Source organism: Dama dama, chromosome 32 (genome assembly GCF_033118175.1).
Source record: "Dama dama isolate Ldn47 chromosome 32, ASM3311817v1, whole genome shotgun sequence".
Lineage (NCBI taxonomy): Eukaryota > Metazoa > Chordata > Mammalia > Artiodactyla > Cervidae > Dama > Dama dama.
Window position 1 is genome coordinate 32,733,572 of NC_083712.1, and position 21,503 is coordinate 32,755,074.

Genomic DNA, 21,503 nt, shown 5'->3' on the forward strand with positions numbered 1-21,503 from the left:
ACCTAAAGGGGTAATATAGTGATATCAAGAGAAAAATCATTCGATCAAAAACAAAGTACACCATTAACTTGCCATCTGAGAATTAGAACAGTGTCTCATATGGAGCTAACGGTGTCCGCTGAACCTTCTCCATATAATTTCTACTTAATTCTCATTAAGCAATTAAAGAGAGCTGTTCCATCAGTGAATGAGTAAACCATGAGGAGCATTTTGTTTTGCCTTTTTTGTTTTCTAAGTTCCTGGCTTTATCAGCTCTTCAGAGTCGAAAACTTTGCAAGAGTTTACAGATCATCTTTCACGTGTACTCTTTCCCTTTCAAAACAGAGCCACCCTCTTTTTACTTAAAAAAAAAAGTTATAACTCTCACCTCCACCCAGAATTTATAATACATTGCCTGAAAGCATACTAAAACTCCAGGGACTCAAAAAAAAAAATGCTGTTTGGGTGAAGCCTTCATAAATGATAACTGAAGTATCATAAACTATCCACTGTAGACAGGGCTTCTGGTTTCTTCCCGTCCTAAATATTTTTCTGAGAGTTAAAAATAGGACCCTTGCTAGGACATTCTAAATTCCGATGAATTACAGTTTGTGGGCAATTCAGAGCCAAACCTTTCAATAACTCTGTCTCTTCCATCTCCACACACCCCACGTTCATGCCATACTGTCCAACAACACATTGCTTTTAGGGGAGAATCTCCAAGGAAAGGAACCATTGACAAGAAACCTCTAATGATAAAAGTAAACTTTTTTCAAGTATTTTCAGATAAGTAATCTCTTCAGTAATTCTCAAAATCCATTCCTTGAACATTTATTAGCTTGAAGGAAAAGCACATTTAAAGAACTGAAGAAAAATCAGTAAAGGAGGTTGATTCTTTTCAATGTAACAAATATTTTCTGGGACTACCAAAATGTTCAAATTATGCTACATAAAATGCACAGACAAAAACCACATATGAACTGTTTTAGATTGAGTGTGCATTATTCAAGGTGGTAGTTAAAACCTACTCAATCAAATCATACCATAAAATGTTTATTCTAATTAGTCAATTCTCATTACATCTTTTAAATAATACTTCTACCTCCTATTGAAAAAATAAGTCATAGCTAGCTATAAAACCAATTCGTTTTTAGCAAAAGTATCCTTCTCCTTCTTTATTAATCACCCTAAACTAAAATTTATAGTTATTTCTGAACCATTCCATTTATTCATAACTAAAGGCTGAATACTAGAGATTAAAAGATACACATTTAGAAAAGGAGTAACACAATTTAACACACCCTTGCTTCATAAATATTTGATTATTTCATTTTTAACAATGCAATGTAACATGATGGCAAACCACATATTTATTTTTTCAGTTATTATAAAAATGAACAAATTCATTCTTTTTATGCATGTAATTTTAAACTCAACTACCTTAGTAGTATCTGTTAGTATTCATTCCATACTATATTTCTCAGTGATTATTACTTAAAATATTAACCTGTTTATTCAAACTTAATAGTGAAAGATCATAAGATTACTAGACCTTAGAAGATGGCGCTCATCTTCCCCTGTGAGACCACAATTTCAACTAGCTCCTGCACAATCTTCAAGAGGAGAATGTTGGAACCCACCAAAAAAAGATACACTATGTCCAAGGGCAAAAGCCACAGCAAGATGACAGGAGGGACACAGTCACGTTTAAAATCAAATACCTCATACCCGCCAGAGATGCTTGGAGGTCACAAACAAAACCTTGTCCGCACCAGAACCAGGGAAAGCAGCAGTGACGCCGACAAGAGACTGAGCCAGACCTGCCTGTGAGTGTTTCAGAGTCCCTGCGGAGGCGTGGGTCAGCAGCGGCCTGCCGTGGGGACAGGGGCTCTGACAGCAGCAGTCCTGGGAGGCGTGACTTGTAGCTAAGTCCTCTTGGACGACGTCACCATTAGCCCCTATAAATACAGACCCGCCAGGATGGCGAAACACAAACCGGACAACAATTATACCAAAAAAGTTCTCACACTGTTGCACAAGTTCTAGGTCCCACAACAGACTTCCCAACCTGGGGATCCAACAAAAGGAATGAGAATCCCCAGGGAATCTGACTTTGAAGGTCAGCAGGACTTGATACAGAACTTCCACAGGACTGGGGAAACAGAGACTTGGCGGGCACAAACAAAACCGTGTGCTCACCAAGACCCAGGAGAAAGGAGCAGTGACCCCACAAGAGACTAAGCCAGACTTGGCTGTGAGTATCTGGGAGTCTCTGGAGGAGGCATGGGTTGACAGTGGCCTGCCGTGGGGTCAGGGACACTGACTTGCTGGCGTTAAGTCTTTTTGGAAGAGGTCAGAGGTCGCCATTACTGCCATTACCCCTACCATAATTAGGCCTCAGGCCAAACTAAAGGGAGGGAACACAGCCCCAGCCATCAGCACAAAACTGAATTAAAGATATACTGAGCAAGACCTTGTCCACCAGAGCAAGACCCAGTTATCCCCACAGTCAGGCAGTCCCTTTCATCAGGAAGCTTGCACAAGCCTCTTATCCTCATCCATCAGAGGGCAGACAGAATGAATACCATAATCACAGAAAACTAGCCAAACTGATCACATGGATTACAGCTTTGTGTAACTGAATGAAACTAAGCCATGCTGTGTAGGGCCACCCAAGATGGACAGGTCATGGTGGAGAATTCTGACAAAACATGGTCCACTGGAGAAGGGAATGGCAAATCACTTCAGTATTCTTGCCTTGAACCCCATGAACTGTATGAAAAGGGAAAAAGCTGTGAAACTGAAAGATGAACCCCCCAGGTCAGTAGGTGACCAACATGCTACTGGAGAAGAGCAGAGAAATAGCTCTAGAAAGAATGATGAGGCTGAGCCAAAGCAGAAATGACACACAGTTGTGGATGTGTCTGGTGGTAAAAGTAAACTCTGATACAATAAAGAACAATATTGCATAGGAAACTGGAACGTTAGGTCCATGAATTAAGGTCAATGAATGTTAGGTCCATATCCAAGGTTTGGTTGTGTTCAAATAGGAGACAGGAAGAGTGAACATGGACATTTTAGGAATCAATGAACTAAAATGGATGGGAATGGGCGAACTTAATTTAGATGGCCATTATATCTACTACTTGGGCAAGAATCCCTTAGAAGAAATGGTGTAGCCCTCATAGTCAACGAAAGAGTCTGAAATGCAGTATTTGGATGCAATCTCAAAACCGACAGCATGATCTCATTTCAAGGCAAACCATTCAATTCCACAGTAATCCAAGTCTATGCCCCAACCACTAATGCCAAAGAAAATGAAGTTGAATGATTCTATGAAGACCTACAAGACCTCTGGAAATAACACCAAAAAAAAAAGATGTCCTTTGCATCATAGGGAACTGGAAAGCAAAAGTAGGAAGTCAAGAGACACCTGGGTAACAACTAAGTTTGGCCTCAGAGTACAAAATGAAGCAGGGAAAAGACTAACAGAGTTTTGTCAAGAGAACATGTTGGTCAGAGCAAACACCCTTTTGCAAAAACCCAAGAGATGACTCTGTGCATGGACATCACCAAATGGTCAGTACCGAATACTGACTGATTATATTCTTTACAGTAGAAGATGGAGACGCTCTAGACAGTCAGCAAAAAGAATACCTGGAGCTGACTGTGGCTCAGACCATCAGCTCCTCATTGCAAAATTCAGGCTCAAATTGAACAAAGTAGGGAAAACCGCTAGCCATTCAGGTAGGTACTAAATCAAATCCCTTATGATTATACAGTGGAAATGACAAATAGATTCAAGGGATTAGATCTGATAGACAGAATACCTGAAGAACTATGGACTGAGGTTTGTGACATTGTATAGGAGGCAGTGATCAAAACCATCCCCAATAAAAAGAAAGGCCAAAAGTCAGGTTGCCTGAGGAGTCCTTACAAATAGCTGAAAAATGAACAGAAGTGAAAGGCAAAGGAGAAAAGGAAAGTTATACCATTTGAATACAGAGTTCCAAAGAAGAGCAAGGAGAGAGAAGAAAGCCTTCCTCAGTGATCAATGCTAAGAAATAGAGGAAAACAACAGAATGGCAAAGACTAGAGATCTCTTCAAGAAAATTGGAGAAACCAAGGGAACATTTCACACAAAGATGGGCACAGTAAAGGACAGAAACGGTATGGACCTAACAGAAGCAGAAGATATTAAGATAGTAAGAATACACAGAAGAACTATACAAAAAAAGGTCTTTATGACCCGGATAACCACGAAGGTGTGGTCACTCACCTAGAGCCAGGCATCCTGGAATGTGAAGTCAAGTGGGCCTTAGGAAGCACTACTATGAACAAAGCTAGTGGAGCTGATGAAATTCCAGCTGAGCTATTTCAAATCCTAAAAGATGGTGCTGTTAAACTACTGCACTCAATATGGCAGCAAATTTGGAAAACAGTGGCCACAGAACTGGAAAAAGTCAGTTTTCTTTTCAATTCCAAAAAACAGGAATGCCAAAGAATGTTCAAACTATCACACAATTGTGTTCATTTCACATGCTAGCAAAGAAATGCTCAAAACTCTCCAAGCTAGACTTCAACAGTACGTGAACCAAGAATTTCCAGATATATAAGCTGGACTTAGAAATGGCAGAGGAACCAGAGATCAAATTGCCAGCATCCGCTGGATCATAGGAAAAGCAAGAGTTCCAGAAAAACATCTACTTCTGCTTCATTAACTACGCTAAAGCCTTTGACTGTGTAGATCACAACAAACTGTGGAATATTCTGAAAGAGATGGGAATACCAGACCACCTTACCAGCCTCCTGAGAAATCTGTATGCAGGTAAAGAAACAACGGCTAGAACCGGACACGGAACAACAGACTGGTTCCAAATTGAGAAAGGAGCATGTCAAGGCTGTATATTATCACTCTGCTTATTTAACTTATATGCTGTGTACATCATGCAAAATGCTGGGCTGGATGGAGCACAAGCTGGAATCAAGATTGCTGGGAGAAATATCAATAACCTCAGATATGCAGATGACATCACCCTTATGGCAGTGTGAAGAGGAACTAAAGGGCCTCTTGATGAAGGTGAAAAAAGAGAGTGAAAAACCTGGTTTAAAACTCAACATTCAAAAAACTAAGATCATGGCATCCAGTTCCATCACTTCATGGCAAACAGATGGGGGTAAAAACGGAAACAGTGACAGACTTTATTTTCTTAGGTTTCAAAATCACTGCAGATGGTGACTTGCAGCCATGAAATTAAAAGACGCTTGCTTCTTGGAAAACAAGCTATGACAAACCTAGACAATGGATTAAAGGTGCATTTAATTTCATGGCTGCAGTCCTTGTCTGCACTGATTTGCTGACAAAGGTACACCGTCAAAGCTATGTTTTTTCCAGTAGGCATGTAGAGATATGAGAGTTGGACCATAAAGAAGGCTGAGCACCAAAGAACCAATGCTTTCAAACTGTGGCGATGGAGAAGACTCTTGAGAGTTTCTTGGATGGCAAGATCAAACCATCAATTCTAAAGGAAATCAATCCTGAATATTCATTCGAAGGACGGATGCTGAAGCTGAAGCTCCAATACTCTGGCCACCTGATGCAAACAGTTGACTCACTGGAGAGACCCTGATGCTAGGAAAGACTGAAGGCAAGAGGAGAAGGGGATGACAGAGGATGAGATCGTTGGATGGCATCGCTGACTCAGTGGACATGAGTTTGAGCAAACTCCGGGAGATAGAGCAAACTCCGGGAGATAGTCAAGGACAGGGAAGCCTGGCGTGCTACAGCCCATGGGGTCACAAAGTGTTGGGTGACTGAACAAAACAACAACAGTAAAAGATATTTAATGATTAAAAAGTAAGTTTGATATATACTGTTGGCCCAAGAGTAGAAACTAGCTTTATTAACCAAGAAAAAATTTCCATAAATTGAATATGCTAAACCTTCAACATGACAACTTTGGCAAATATATATTTATAAACATAAAAATATTTCATTAAAAACCGCATTGGCAAAACTGTTGAAACTAGCACTTTTATTTTTCAACTGCTTCTGAATGTATGAGATTAACAAAAGTGCCTGAACGGAGAAGAGGAGGAAACTGATATAATTACTTATTTATTGAGTCTTGATAAAACTTTTTTGACTTATGTCGTAGAACTAGACAAATGGTTAAGGACAAGGTAACAAATTCTTTGGCTAATTAGGTGATTCCCATTCTTTTGCATTCAACAAAACTGAAGGAGGACCTAATATTAATAGAACTGTCAACTGAGAAATGTTTGATGATAAGTCATTATGTGATTTTTGGCACACAACTTTTAAGGTTTTCTACCACAGAATTTCTATTAGAATAAACATATTTATTATCAATAAACATATTTATATTTCAGCACTACAAAATCTCAAAATAAGACCAGAAATTGATGTCAAATCCTATTTCATTCTATTAAAAAATATTATCTCCAGATACAAGAACCACTGGAGAAAGACAGCTCCATTTATTTCACTAAAAACTGATTTCTGTTGTATAATTACATACAAAGTGCATTTTAATCAAAATTTTAATGTATTTATGTTATTCCAAGCAACTATGTGTTAATAATTATAACTCAAACCAGAAAATATTTAACTCTTATGGTCATAGGGAAAACATCCCTTACTGCATATACACAGTGCCGTGACAAAGGAGTTTGACTGATGATCAACAGAAGATTCCTGAACACTAAAATATGTAAAACTTGTATAAAATTCGGCAGGAGTAACAGAACTACCATACAAGTTGAAAGGAAAAATAATTAAAATTTCCAACCACTGAAGTTTGTTTTTATATTTTTAAAAAATGGCATTTAGATTCCCTAAGATAAATTTAAGAGTGCTGTATTTTATTTAAAATATTAAAATATGCCAGTAATTTCATCCTGTGTCACTATGCATGCTTCTGTTAAAACAGAAATAGACTGATACATGGAAAACAAACTTGTGGCTGCCGAAGGGGAACACAGTGGGTAGGGGGAGGTGAGCAGCGAGTAACAAGAGTTTGGGGTCAACAGATATACACTATTTAGTACCCTATCATGGGAAACCCATCTGAATCACTTTGCCATACACCTGAAACTAATACAAACTGCGAAAGTGGAAAGTTAGTCCGACTCTTTCTTCAGGCAAGAATACTGGAGTGGGTCAATTCATTTAAACAAAAATTCTGCTGAAAAATTATACTTATCAATTTAAATATGTACAAAGGAACACAGTTTTTCAAAACTGTTTCAGGGAACATTTGAGTAAAAATTTTAAGATCGCTGTTCTAGATTAACAAAGCTATAAAATGAAAACTCTTTTAGCAAAGTACCAAAAATATGAGATTTAAATGTCAGTCTCTCTCAAAAGGCTGATAGCCTCAAAGGCATACATTCGTCTGGGTATTCATACTATCCGTGCCATAATTAGCATATAGTATTGTTGTTCAGCTGCAAAGTCATGTCCAACTCTGCAACCTCATGGACTGTAGCACACCAGGCTTCTCTGTCCTCCAGTATCTCCTGGAGTTTGCTCAAATTCATGTTCACAGAGCTGGTAATGCTATCTAACCATCTTATTCTCTGCTGCCCCTAAGAGGATACAGTAGGTTTTAACAATGTTTACCATGTGAGGGAATGGATGGATGGAATGAAAGATGAATGCCTAAATATCAGAGTATATTACTCAATAATGGGAAATTATAGATTTCTACCAAAAATTAAATACAAACCACAGATTTCAGATATAGCCAGACAGATACCAAGTTCTCTTAAATTACAAAAGAAAAGCCTTCACATAAATCTGATTTATATACTAAGGAACAAACAGCTAAAACATGAAATAACAACAAATATATCAGTAGTATTTTCCATGACTTTTTTCAAGAGGTGCAAGTAGTAACTAAACAGAATATGAGTTTGGCAAAGAGGTTAAATCTGAAATCACTTAAACATTTTAGCTAAATGAAATTTCACTTTGATACAGTAAGTTAGGGCTTAGAATCTTTAGTAAAGCCAAAATGTTGTATAATCAAAACTTCAAAATCTACTTCAAAAAATACTAAATCTCCCATCAAACATTAAATTCTAATTCTTTTGAAGTCAAAGCTTGTCTAAGACCCTCTGTAAATCTTGATTTTTCCCCTCCAATATGTAGAATAGCCACCACCACCATCTCCCTGAACTATGTAGTGTTTTTTACTTCTCACCATCAATGGAAGTAAGATCCTGTAAATCATCCACATTTTTTCATTGCTTTTGCCAACAGGTATTGACTAATTAAGAGATGGCTATCTCTACTGCCTGAGCACAATTTTATTCAGTGAAATGGTGGGCTCATACTGTGTACTTCAACTAACACTCTATACTGTAAATAAAATATACTTAGATGACTCACTGCAAAGCTAACTTGCTATAACGTAAAAAGCTTGAAGCGTTAAATATTTTTTTAGTTTTACTGAGGTATAATAGGCATACAATAAACCACATACTGAAACATACAATTTAATAAATTTTGACATGTATATACAAATTTACTTCTGAAAATTCCAATCCCCCTCTTCTGCCAAAAACCAAAAGAATTTTTGTCAGTTGAGAAAAATACTTACCTTCATGTAATTCACAATCTTAGCTAGAACACCAAACTTATATCCAGAGCTTCCTGACAAAGCTTTCAAATTAAATGATCCATTGCTATGATCTGAAAATGAAGTTCAAAAAACAATTACAACATTTTCATATTAGATATGATTATCTACTTTTAAGCAGCTAAGATGATTTTAAATCTGGTAAAATATTTATTGAGTTTTCCTATCTAGAAAATTCCACCCTATGAAATTTTGGTGATAAATTCAAAATCTTTACATGTGTAGTAACTATCTATTTTCTAAGGATGGAAACAAAGTATAAATACTTCAAAAGCATTAAAATATATTTATTTTATAAGCACCTTTAATCTCCCTTTCCTTAAGTCTGACTAGATTTCCTCCAAAATTAATAGGAAGGTTTTTTAAACAAGAGGACAATACAAATCACAACCTGATCCATAGTGCTTTTCTAACAACCTTAAAAACCATGAGAAGTGAGTAGATTACTTGTAAGGGATAAAAAGTTCAATTTATCACCAATTACATCAATTTCTGCTTATCAATGTAAAACAAATAGGTACTGATCAATGGGAATTAATAAAAAGTATGATCCCATAACTATTTTAAAGTCAACTTCAGAGATATATTGGAATAAAAAATGTAAGCAGTACCACTGTATAAATATGAAAACTTTAAAATGACAACAGCACGATACAAGGAGCAATTTACATAGACCATTTGGTTCAGAACATATACCATTCTGTTGCATATTTACAGGCAGAAATCTGAATGCTACCATTGCATCACAAATGCATTCTACAAGTCATAGGCAGCAAGAGTGAAAAATTCATTGTAAATACTAGGAAGACATTTCAGAAGCACACATTCTATTAGCAAGGAATCAGATCACATGCTATAAAGTTCCCATGTGACTGATCCACAATGGAAGAGGTTAAATAAAAGCGGGGAGAGTCAATTTCTGGCACCAGTTTGGTAATAATAATTTAAACAAAAGAATGCATTAGAATAACCGCAAGCCAAATGGAACAACTGTCAGAGATCCAAAAGAACAGCTTCTAGAAGGCAGCATAATATTCCTTTGAGATTAGTTAGTGAAAAGGCTTTATTGAATATGATTTTTTTAGACTAAACTGAAACCTCATATGCAATTTTCCTTTAAGAATAACTGCTACAACTTTAATATAACTTAATTGACACATTAAAGTCTACTTTATGTTTTCTGAAATAACATTAAGAATGCCTTACAGGTGTGCCTTCACATTTCAATTATGATATACTTCCTATGTAGTTCATTTTCCCAAGGTGTTCAGGACACTCAAAACAAACAGCAGTAACTAACCTTCACTGAACACTGACTATTGCCAAGTCATGCTAAAATGGTTTTCTCATTTAATCCCTCCCAGAAATCCTATTTAAGAGGTTTTTACTGTCTCATTTTAAACATAAGAAAACAGACTAATAAGTGGCAGACTAAAGATTCCAATCCAGTGGTAAACTGTGATGTGCCTGGTATAAGAATCACTAGTTAGCATTTAACACGATTATTCCATTTCCAACTGGATATTTTGTCAGAATACAGGAATTCATAAATACGTATTTAGTGAATTCTTACTAAAGTGATACATTCATCCTGTAATAGTAAATAAACAACTAACTGGGAAGACTATGAATAGCTAAGGACAATATGCTAAGGATAAACACCATGCAAACGGTCCATCATGAAGCATATACAGTTTTGTTTACCACAAGGTCTCCAGTGTTTAACTCAACGCCAGGAGTAGTAAACAATAAATACTAGTTGACTGAACAAATGAACGTAATAAGATTATTTCCATATACTCCTTTACTCGTCTTAGAAACAAATGTGACTTATTCAAAATTTTAAAAAATAAGTCTGCACAGCAAGCACTAACCCAGCCTGCTGCTGTTCTAATGGCCACTCTCACGATAAAAGGCTGACTGCTATACTTAGACCACAACTCTAATAAACCATAATAGAAACATCATTCTATCTCTAAACATCCAACTGAGGGTTCTTTTGCAATTTAACTTTCACAGACGGTTTTCTTAGTATCGCTGATGTACCTTCCAAAGTTAACCCTCTCCCAACTAGTAGAGATAAAAACCTTTTTTCTTTTCCTTCTCCCTCAGAATTTCATCTAAAGCAAACTACCACATGGAAATAATCCCTTCCAGAGAGTCTGATTTATATAAATGGCAAGTTGAAAGAAGAGAAAAGAGAATATCATTTATGAGATTGCATGCACAACTCGTGGAGGAAACACTACGCTGGAGAACCTGGACTGCTGGTTTCCCAGGTTACTGCCTCTCTGGAGATTAGCTTCTAGCCTGAGCCCTTAAATAACCACCGAAGGATCAGAAATTCTACAGCTAAACACTAAGGAATCATCAATTTGTTACTCACAAATTCCTATGCAGAAATTTAGCTTAAAAACAACAACAAAAAATGAGGCCTAAAGAGGGGGTGACAGCTGAGAACCCAGACAGCTCTATTCAAGTTTATGAATGATTTACTCGGGGTGGCAGGACTTCATGCACACAGAGGGAACCGTCAGCTGCCCTGTGGCTCAGCCAATGGAAGCGCAGCTCCATCTCAGCTGGGCACCAGACTGCACTGCAAACAGACGGTACCATCGCTTCAGCTGCAGCCTTTCGGACGGGAGGTAGGTTTCCGCGATCTTTTCATTTAATAATACATGCTCTTATGATACAATAGGAATATTTTACCGTAACAGCCAAGCAGAAAGCTTTGTTCCTACTGAAGACCAAAAAACCTCTATTCTTGTCATTGTCTGGCAGGATTTTATTATGAAAATATGAAGACTGCCTTTGCTATTTGACAAGCGCCCTTACCATCTGTGCCTTAATGGAAAATTCATGACATTTTCTATGAACCTGATCTATATCCAGACCTTAAAGTAAGCCATATGCATTTGATATTAAGAGATTACTTGAAATTTCATTTTCACTGAGCTACTTCATTTCAGCAGTTTGGTCTATCTTAACAAAGGATTTTTCTTGAAGAATCTAGACTAAAAGCAAATCCAGGACTAAAGCTTTCTGATTATACATACAAATTTAAAGCATTTAAAGTTTGTTATATTTTAGAAAATATGAGAATATATTCAAAATTGTTTTTATTTGATTTTAAGTGTAGGTGCAGAGAAGGCCAATAATGACACTGTGATTTTTATATAAAAATAAAAAGACCACAAAAGTACCATTACCAGGCTGCATTATACTGAAGCAACGAGATGCTTTTCAGAGCCAGAGCTTTAGACTTTCATACATTTTAATTAAAATAATTTCCTACAGTCAAATTTTAAAGTCTATATTACTGTAACATACAAGTCATGCTACTATTAAATAAAAATCTACTTAATGTTTCATTTTTAGATGGCACAGAAATATGTATTTATCACAGTATTTCAATATAATATTAGTTATTCTTAAACTAATCTTCAAAAATAAATACACAGTAAATCTTTTTTGATAAACTACATTTTAAAATGAAAATATGTCCTAAGAAGAATTGGTTGAGGGAGGGAGGAGGGTACCTTTTGAGGTAATAAGATTAGTTTCATAGCTCAGAGCCATCATTCATGTCTACTAAGAATTACTATCAACTTGCTGACCAGATTTCAAATCCTATATGAATCTGAAATATTCAAGCATGAAAATTTAACTATTTAGTAAATGCTAGAGTTCTAAAATATTACCTATATATACTGACCTAAAGATTCAACTTCTGCCCTTTTCCTTGCTGGTAAATCTATTTTAAATTTTAAAGGTTTTTTTTCATAATTTTTGTTCCTTCTATAATAATCAGTGTTCTGTCAGCATGAGAAAAGTATCCCCTACAAAGCCCAAAGGTTGCTGAAAGAAGATTTCTCCATACTCAGTACAATGTGCTTAACTGCTTAGGAAATACTCTTGCTTGCTACCCAAAGTAAGAGAGCTCAAAAACAGTCTCAGATCAAATAAAAATAACTGTCAAACAGAAAAGTTAACTCATAACTCAAACTTCAGACAGAAACTCCTACCTCCCAAACTGTCCTAACACTGTAATCAGCCTACATCTTACTGGTCACTGTCTGTAGTTACACAGATGGAGGCTCACTGCTATTTCACCCAGCTAACTTGATACATGGCCCATCCCAGACAGTTCCAGAGTTGGGTGAGCTATTCTATATGTAAAAGCTATTATGATTAATTGATCATATTTCAAAGAGATATGCTTTTAAAGGCACCAGAAAATTCAACTCAAGGGCTTTTTCCATAAATAGAACAAAAGCATAACTTTATTTCAATCTGGCAATTCAAAGGCTCCAGAACAGTTCCAAGTCCTACACCCATAAATACTTCACTAGGGCCTTAAAATGGGAGGAAAATTAGGTGAAGGGAATTTATATTTAAAAAAACTAAAAATTAAAGGCAAGCAAGAGAAATGTGAGGCGCAAAAAAAAAAAAACAAACTAAAAATTATCTATATAATTGTATATGTATGTATAACAGACCGTTCCCACCTTTGTTTTCTCTCACTTTCTCTAAGGCACGTTTACAGCCTTTGATGCATATAAATTAACATTTTAATATCAAAAACAGTATCACAATACAAGAAAATCCTATTGGTAAATGACTTTCTACATATCTGCGTGTATGCTAAGTCGCTTCAGTCGTCTCCGACTCCATGCGACCCTATGGACTATAGCCCACCAGGCTCCTCTGTCCCTGAGATTTTCCGGGCAAGAATACCGAAGTGGCCTGCTATGCCCTCCTCCAGGGGATTTTCCCAACCCAGGTATCAAATCCGTGTCTCTTATGTCTCCTGTATTGGCAGGCAGGTTCTTTACCACTAGCACCACCTGGGAAGCCCCTCTACATACATATCTAATTATGTCTAACTCATCAAAAATCTAGATTTTACCCTAAACACACAAAATTATTAGAGTTCTAGTGTACTATGAAAGAAGAAACCACATGACATGTAAGGTGGAAAATAAATCTATATTACAGGGCTTACTTTTTCCAGGTTATGCCCAGAAGCTAACTAAAGGGTGAATGTTCTGAGTTGCTCATCAGTTAACACATTCACATATGGCAAACTGTCATCATTCACAACATAAACCTGCTACATATATACTCTGAAAACTGCTTAGACACCCATGACAAAAAACTTACAAGTTCCCTTGGAGGTGGCATATACGTCTATCCATAGTCACCATTCCAAGAATAATTATTATAAGCATGTTTGCATGTGGATAAAGTACGCAGTCTAGTCAAAGTCACGATGCACTAATTCTGTTTTAGAAGTAATCTAAGCACAATAAACTATTAAAAGCCAAAGGCAAGGAGTACTTTTGGCTTTGAATAACTACATTCAAATGGTTTGAAAACCAAAAGATTATAACAAGGTACACCTTGACAAGTTTCACACACATCCCTATCACATGACTCTCCAACCAACCCCACACGTAATCATTGTTATTAACTTCTGTATATCCCCAAGATTCCTGTGCAGATCCAAGTAACTAAAAATACATATTATTTCCCTTTTTCCTCCACATTCTGTCCTGCACTTTGTTCAGTTAACAACATATCCTAAAGATACGTAGTGACTGGGTCACTACAGTCACGCATTCACGCGTAACATTTGATTGTGTGACTATTTGTATTAACGCAACCAGTAAAACAGTTCAACGACAGGTACAAGTTAGCCTCAAGTAAGTGAATGTAGTGTGTGTCTCTCTGCCCCCTTCTCTCCTCTCCTTATCTCTCCCATCCCACTTCTTTCCCTCCCTCCCGCTTTTTTTTTTAAAGGGAGAAGAGGACCCGAAAAGTTTTTAAGCAGTTCACTTGTACCTCAAAAATAGAATACAAAGTTCCTTAAGCCAACTTTCTAATCATTCTAAAATTTCATTTTGAAATAATAACTTAATTATTAAGTCTTTATAATTTCTCCCCGATCTTAAAAAGTCACCACAAATTTAAAAAGACTTACTCATAATAAATTAAAATGCAAAGGAGTAAATTCAGTATAATTTCAACCAGGTATGACTTATACATTTTACACAGCCAATTTCTAGGAGGAAAAAAAAAAAAATTAAAAGTTTGATATGTTAGGAGATAAGATTATAAATGATACTTTTTTATTTAAAATTGCTAGAACAATGTTTCTGCAATCAGTCATGAAAAACAGAAGTTTAAATTAATTATTAGGATAGGTTAAACCTGAGAGGTAAGATGTGGAAACTGCATCACTCTACTCTCTCCTCCCTCCCCTGCCATTATTCTCCCTGCAATCAGTTCTAATGTCAGATTTAGAAAAGAAATTTCCAAATTTTAAAAAGGAATCACAACCTGAAAGGCCTTAACACAACCTGAATCACAACCTGAAAGGCCTAAGGAATACTTTTATCTGTGCTAGAGAGGGCTAGGTGGGCCAAGGTAAAATTACTAGATAGGGCTCAAGCAATTCTTCCTGTTTTTACTCATCCACATAAGACACCTTTACCCCGATTTCCCTAAGGCCTTCATCATCTTCCTCTCCCTCTCCTCTATTAGCTCTGTTTTTCAAAAGGAACCTAAAACTCATTCATACTGAAGCAAAAATAACTAACAATCCGTGTTACCCCTCCAAGGAATATCTGCATTTCAGCAGTGCTAAAAATTCAAAAGGATTTTTTTTTCATTATTCAGGCATTTGTGCACACGCATACCTGACACTACTCTATCAGCAAATCTGGGTCAAAAGGAGGTAACTTATCTCCCTTTGAGTTAGCTTCTATAGGTTACTTGACTATTTGTGTAAAAGGTGCTAAGATCAGAGGCAGCGACCGTGCAGAGGAGGAAGGGGAGGCTATGAGGACCTTCACACTGCACAACCCCAGCGTACACTGTATTCTATGTGAAAGGCACTTACCACACACCAGACGTGACTGGTACTCCTGGAGCTGTGCAACGCAGAAACCCTGTCTTTTACTACGGTGTACTTGGAAAAGAAAAAACCAAAAGATAAAAGAGTAACTTTGAAAGGCTGGGTCTCCTGACATAGCCTGACATCCCACTGGACAGAGGAGCCCAGGCTACAGTCACAAAGAACATGGGTAACAAATCAAAGAGTAGAACACAACTAAGGGACCAAACAACAACCACCACAAAAATGTAAGTTACTCAAATACCTGTGTGCCAGACAATGTGTTTTTGTATCTCCCATAAGCAATTGATTCAATTAATGTCCATTAGTCTCCCGTCTCTCATTTCAAGATGAAAGGTCACCAAGCATCATAAAACGGAAGAATTCTTAAATCCAACAAGAAAAAATGAACTTAAACCTTTACTTTTGCCCTCAGATCATCCATTTAACCTTCAAAATACACGAAAGAAGAAAGGAAGGAACCAAGTCCATCCAGAGGTGAAATGACTTGCCAAGCAAATCAAATTTAAAAGAAAAAAAAAAAGCTTAGAAAATATTAGTTTATTACCTGCAAAGTTTTAAAGTTATATTTATAAGGAAAACAGAAATCTAAGGAATTAAACTGTTACATTTGAGGGGGCAAGGGGCTTAAGCTTTAATCTTTTTTGGTGTGAAAATGATACTGCAGTTATATTTAAAAAAAGAGTCCTCACCCCTTAAGATATACATACTGAAATATTCCTAGATAAAGTGACATGATGTCTGGAATCTGCCTCAAAATATTCTATGAGATGGAAGTGGGCAGAGATATACACTGGCCAAGACTTGAGAAATGAAGCTGTGTTATAAGTATGGGGGTATTTACCATACACTTTCACACTGCCTTGAAATTGTCTATAAATGAAACACACTCTCACACACAAGTTATCTCTAGCACTTAGAAAATTATTTGCTACACAGCAGGTAATCAATAAGCACCTATTTACAAGAATAAAAGTCTACTTACAACTATGTAGCAAAAAAGACCACACTAATTTAATTCTTTCATAAAAGAAAGCATAGAAACTGACAACAGTCACTGAATTTAGGAAAGTGGAACTCTGGGGTTTTATTCTCTCATTTCAAAAAGTTTCTTAGTATTTATGTATTTTAGAACTTCTTTCAAAAAACTTCAAAAGATTATTTTTGAAGATTAAGATAATAAAAAGTCATTTTTTATTTTTAATACTATCAAATCTTCAATCCTTACAGTCCCACTTAAGGCCCAACAAGTATCAGGTCAACAAGAGCAAAGCTCAATGCAAGAATAGTGAAACTAACTCCCTGGCTAATTTTGTGAAATGGAATAAAAATTTAATAATACATACCTGTGGAATGCTGAATCTGCCTGTTTTTTTCCTTAACTATTCCTGTCCATAGGCCATTTAGGTATCATGAAACATTTAACATTATCATATGTGTATATATATAACAAAAAATATAACAAAAAAATCCTAAGATTAAGGTCTCTTCATAGGCAACTTTACTCTAAAATTGTATTATCCTTATTCTGAAAACTGTCATTATTTGGCTTTTCTTTCTCTACTATTTTTCACTCAGCCATTATTTCCTGATTCACATCACCTGTCTTGGAAGTTTAAAGGCGTGGAACTAAGGCAGAATACACTGAACCAGGAAGGTGAGAAGGCTCTACAATGGTATGAGAAAAGCTTTTCTGGGGCCAGTCTTAAGAACACAACTCTAAAATGCTAAGTTTTGGTTTTGTTTTCTTTTTTTTTCTTTCAAATAATAGTTCTATGACCACCGCTTTAGTCAAATTTTAAACCAATTCAGCTGCCTTTTTTCTCCCTCCATTAGCAGTTAACTTCTATATATGAATCTTAAAGATAAACACTTGTCTAACAAGTGATATATATAAAAACAAAATGGTATGGTTTATAGAATTTTATACTCTATAAACATAGAAATATAGAAAAAAATTCAAGAACACTATTTAGGCATTAATTCTGACAGAAAATAAGGAAGATTCACGCAGTCTATATAAACTAACGAATCTTAGAAGTGAGATTTTAATTGACAAATTTGTTGAGTTTGGTTACATATATTCATTTTCTACCTTCTATAGGTTCAAAGGACCGATATAAGTACAATCTTTAAGAATGGCCTCACTGAGCTCCAGCCTCTGGAATGAAACCACTACATCTGTTTATCAGTACCTTGGTTTTCAAGTTCAAAAAATTTACCCTTTCCATGATAACTGGAACACTGCCTGCTTTGTCATTTTGCTTTTATTTATATTTACAGTGGTTTCTTTAGTGGTGCTGGCTTTTCTTTATGAAGTGCTTGACTGCTGCTGCTGTGTGAAAAACAAAACTGTAAAAGACTTGAAAAATGAACCAAACCCTATTAGAAGTATGATGGACAACATCAGGAAACGTGAAACTGAAGTGGTCTAGTACTCTACACAGAGTGAACAAAAGCTCTGAAAACAGTCTTCAGTTACTGAGAGAGAAAAAAGAAAAACTTCTGAGACCAGCTGTTAAAATATTGACTATGAATAATTAAAAGATTTCTACTAGAAGGGAAAAACAAGCTAAATATGCACTTTTTGTGTCTGTATCTATTTCATTAAATATACAATAAAACTTTGACAAATGTGAGTAATTGACCAACCTGTTTAAAATGACACTTCAGGGAATTCCCTGACAGTCCAGGGGTAAGGACTGGACGCTTTCACCGCTGTGAGCCTGGGTTTAATCGCTGGCTGGGGAACTAAGAACCCACAACCTGCACAGTGCAGCCAAATGAATAAATTTTTTAAAATAAAGTAAAATGACACTTCAAAAACTGGATTAGATTCTTAGAATTCAATATTAAGCATTAAAAGGTAAACTGAAAAACAAAAGAAAGACTAATGATCCCAAAATGACTTATACCTAAACAAACCATGTGGACTAAAAAACAGTACTGTCATTACTGTGTTTTGGTAATTAAAATGCTACTTAAAAAAAAAAAAAAGCTACTTAAAATGCTTATCTAAGTCCAAAGAAAAATATTTCCACTTACATGTAAGACCCCACTTATTAAGCAGCAATATTTTCTAGTTAATTACAGACAACTTATATAGTTTTAAGTAGAATTAGTGTGAAAGACTCAAAATACTCAGCAAGGTCACAAGGACACTTGCATACACATTTCACAAAACCAACTTACTCTTTAGTAAGAAATTCATGATCTAAGATGAGCTATTTTCAAACTGAAACTCACTAGCACACCTCCTAATTTCACTTCTCAAGTTTGTCCTTTCATTATGCCTCTCATATTCATACTCTCAAGAACTAAGATACCTTATTGCATTAAGAACTAATGCAAAAAGACTGCTAAAAATGTCAAAACATAGGACCACTTAACACTTGTTAATATGGCAGTTTTATTACTTGAAATGCCAAAGGCTGTACAGTATTAAATTTTATAACCCTGATACTATTTCACTACAAGCCATGAACAAACCAAAGTATGGTTTTAACCACTAAAACTGCCCTTAAGCCAGAAACATCACCTCTGGAAATTTATTCTGACAAGTTAGTTCAAAAGAAAAAAACTCAAAATATAATGATGTTTACAACAGCATTATTCAAAATAACAACAAAAAAATGGAAGCAACAGCCTGTAACTAAATGTGTCACATCAACTTAATAGATTAAGAAGCTACTGAAAATTATGGCAAAATAGAAAAAATTTTATATGTGAAGTGAAAAATATAATTTTCAATCTAAAGAGCCCTGCATGTCAGTGTGAAATCGCTTATCCAGAGTATTTATATATTTTAAAGTTTTTATTGAATTTGTTACAATGTTGTTTCTGTTTAGTTTTGGGCCATCAGGCATGTAGATCTTAGCTCCCCAACCAGGGATCGAACCTGTACCCCCTGCATTGGGAGGTGAAGTCTTAACCACCAGGGAAGTACCCAGAGTATTTATTTTCTATATTTCTCTTCTAACATTAGAAACTAACACAAAACACATAATCAACTTTCAAAGGACTTCTGAAATTTAGATATACAAAATATTTTGGTAACCAGGAGCAATTGTGAGCAATTGTTAAAATCACATTTTCATAAATTGAAAAACTTGGGGTCTGTGCCATAGAGAGGAAGCATACAGGTCCTTTAATAACTAGACTTTTTGATCATGAACATTATCTTTTCCCTATCTTACTCTCTAATTTAACTCGTTCAAAAAATATGTATTGCGTGCTTCTATGTGAGAGTGATTAGGTTACAACAGCAAACAGATAGTCATGGCTCAGTGGATGAAGAATCTGCCTGCAATGCAGGAGACACAGGAGATGCAAGTTCAATCCCTGCGTCAGGAAGATCCCCTGGAGGAGGGCATGGCAACTCACTCCAGAATTCTGGTCTGGAGAATCTCCCATGGGGAAAATCCCATGGGCTGAGGAGTCCGGCAGACTACAGCCCAAAGGACTGCAAAGAATCGGACGTGACTGAGCAGACTAAGCATGCACCATCATGCAGTTACGGCAGCACAAGCAGCTTTGTCAGAAACAGGGAGTGCTGTGGGAGTTCAAAGGCTAAACAATGAACACAAACTGGCAAGTGGGAAAGACTTGTAGGCCAAAACCTAAGGGGGAAACAGGAGCTCATCAGAGGAAAGAGGGAGGAGGTAAGAAAGAATGTTCCATGAAGAGGAAATATTACGACCAAAGACCAAGAGGCAAAAGAAAGCCAAGCATGTTGGAGGGGCTACAAGCCAGTGACACTAGGACCGAGCATAAGAACAATGAGCTCTCAGATTCATCAGCGGAAAATCACTGACTGTAGTGAACAGAATGGCCAGGAGAGAGGCTACGTCCGGAGACCTGGCAGGCAGCTGACCGGGCAATCCAGTGATAGTGACCCAAGCTAGGGCGGTATGGCAGTCTTTGGTGTTCACACCCAGTACTTCCAGCTCCCCTCTCTTTCAGCACGTGGACGCGGTGGGGTATATAGCCTATATAGCCCTGTGATGAGGTCTGGCCAATGAACTGTGAGAGGAAGCGATGTGTGTCACCTCCAAGTGCTACTCTCTCAGTCGTGTCCGACTCTTTGCGACCCCACGGACTGCAGCCCGCCAGGCTCCTCTGTCCATGGGATTCTCCAGGCAAGAACACTGGAGTGGTTGCCATTCCATTCTCCAGGGGATTTTCCAGACCCAGGGATCGAACCCAGGTATCCTGCACTGCAGGCGGATTCTTTATCATCTGAGCCATCAGGGAAGTCCAAACCAGAGAATTTAAGTGCCAGGCAAGATTTTCCAGAGTTCTCTTTCCCTCGGTCATTGAAACCAACATTTGAAGTATCACCTACTATGTCAGTTTGGGTCCTTGAGTGACTATAATGAGTTAAGACACCTGTGAACACATGACAAACATGTGATATGAAACAGAAACAAACCTTCGCTGTTTTAAGCCACTGGGATTTTTGGAGCAAAGATATTCTTACTCAGACGCTCACTCGTGTCCAACTCTGCAACCCCACAGACTGTAGCCCGCCAGGCTCCTCCGTCCACGAGATCCTCCAGGCAGGAATACTGGAGTGGGTTGTCATTTCCTTCGCCAAAAGATATTCTTAAGTAGATAAAAGAGACTACTTCTAAGAGTACATTTCTGCTAATGCTTAAAACAGTTTCTAAAATTTTGTTTGTGAGTGTGTGTTCAGTCATTCATTCATGTCCAATTCTTTGTGATCCCATGGACTGTAGCCTGCCAAGCTCCTCTGTCCATGGAATTTTCCAGTCAAGAATACTGGAGTAGGTTGCCATTTCCTTTTCCAAGAAATCTTCCCAACTCAGGGATCAAACTCAAATCTACGTCTCCTGCATTGCAGGCTGATTCTTTACCACTGAGCCCCTTTCAGGAAGCCCAGAATGTTCTTTACTATGAATGAACTCAGTCTGAATTTC

The 21,503-nt window shown here is 36.9% G+C and overlaps 1 protein-coding gene across 2 annotated transcripts in view; it reads right to left on the reverse strand.

Annotated features, from left to right (window-relative positions):
- Window positions 1–21,503, reverse strand: part of GTF2E2 (general transcription factor IIE subunit 2) — an 80,989-nt gene that overhangs the window by 47,863 nt on the left and 11,623 nt on the right. Inside the window, exons 1-2 of one of the 2 annotated variants that reach the window (XM_061134502.1) lie at window positions 14,629–14,688; window positions 8,607–8,698 (exon numbers count right to left, since the gene is read on the reverse strand). In XM_061134502.1, coding sequence (XP_060990485.1) covers window positions 8,607–8,698; window positions 14,629–14,632 — 96 coding nt within the window. In that variant the 5' untranslated portion in view covers window positions 14,633–14,688. Of the gene's footprint in view, window positions 1–8,606; window positions 8,699–14,628; window positions 14,689–21,503 lie in introns of those variants that run through there. The other variant, XM_061134501.1, reaches the window with a different exon arrangement.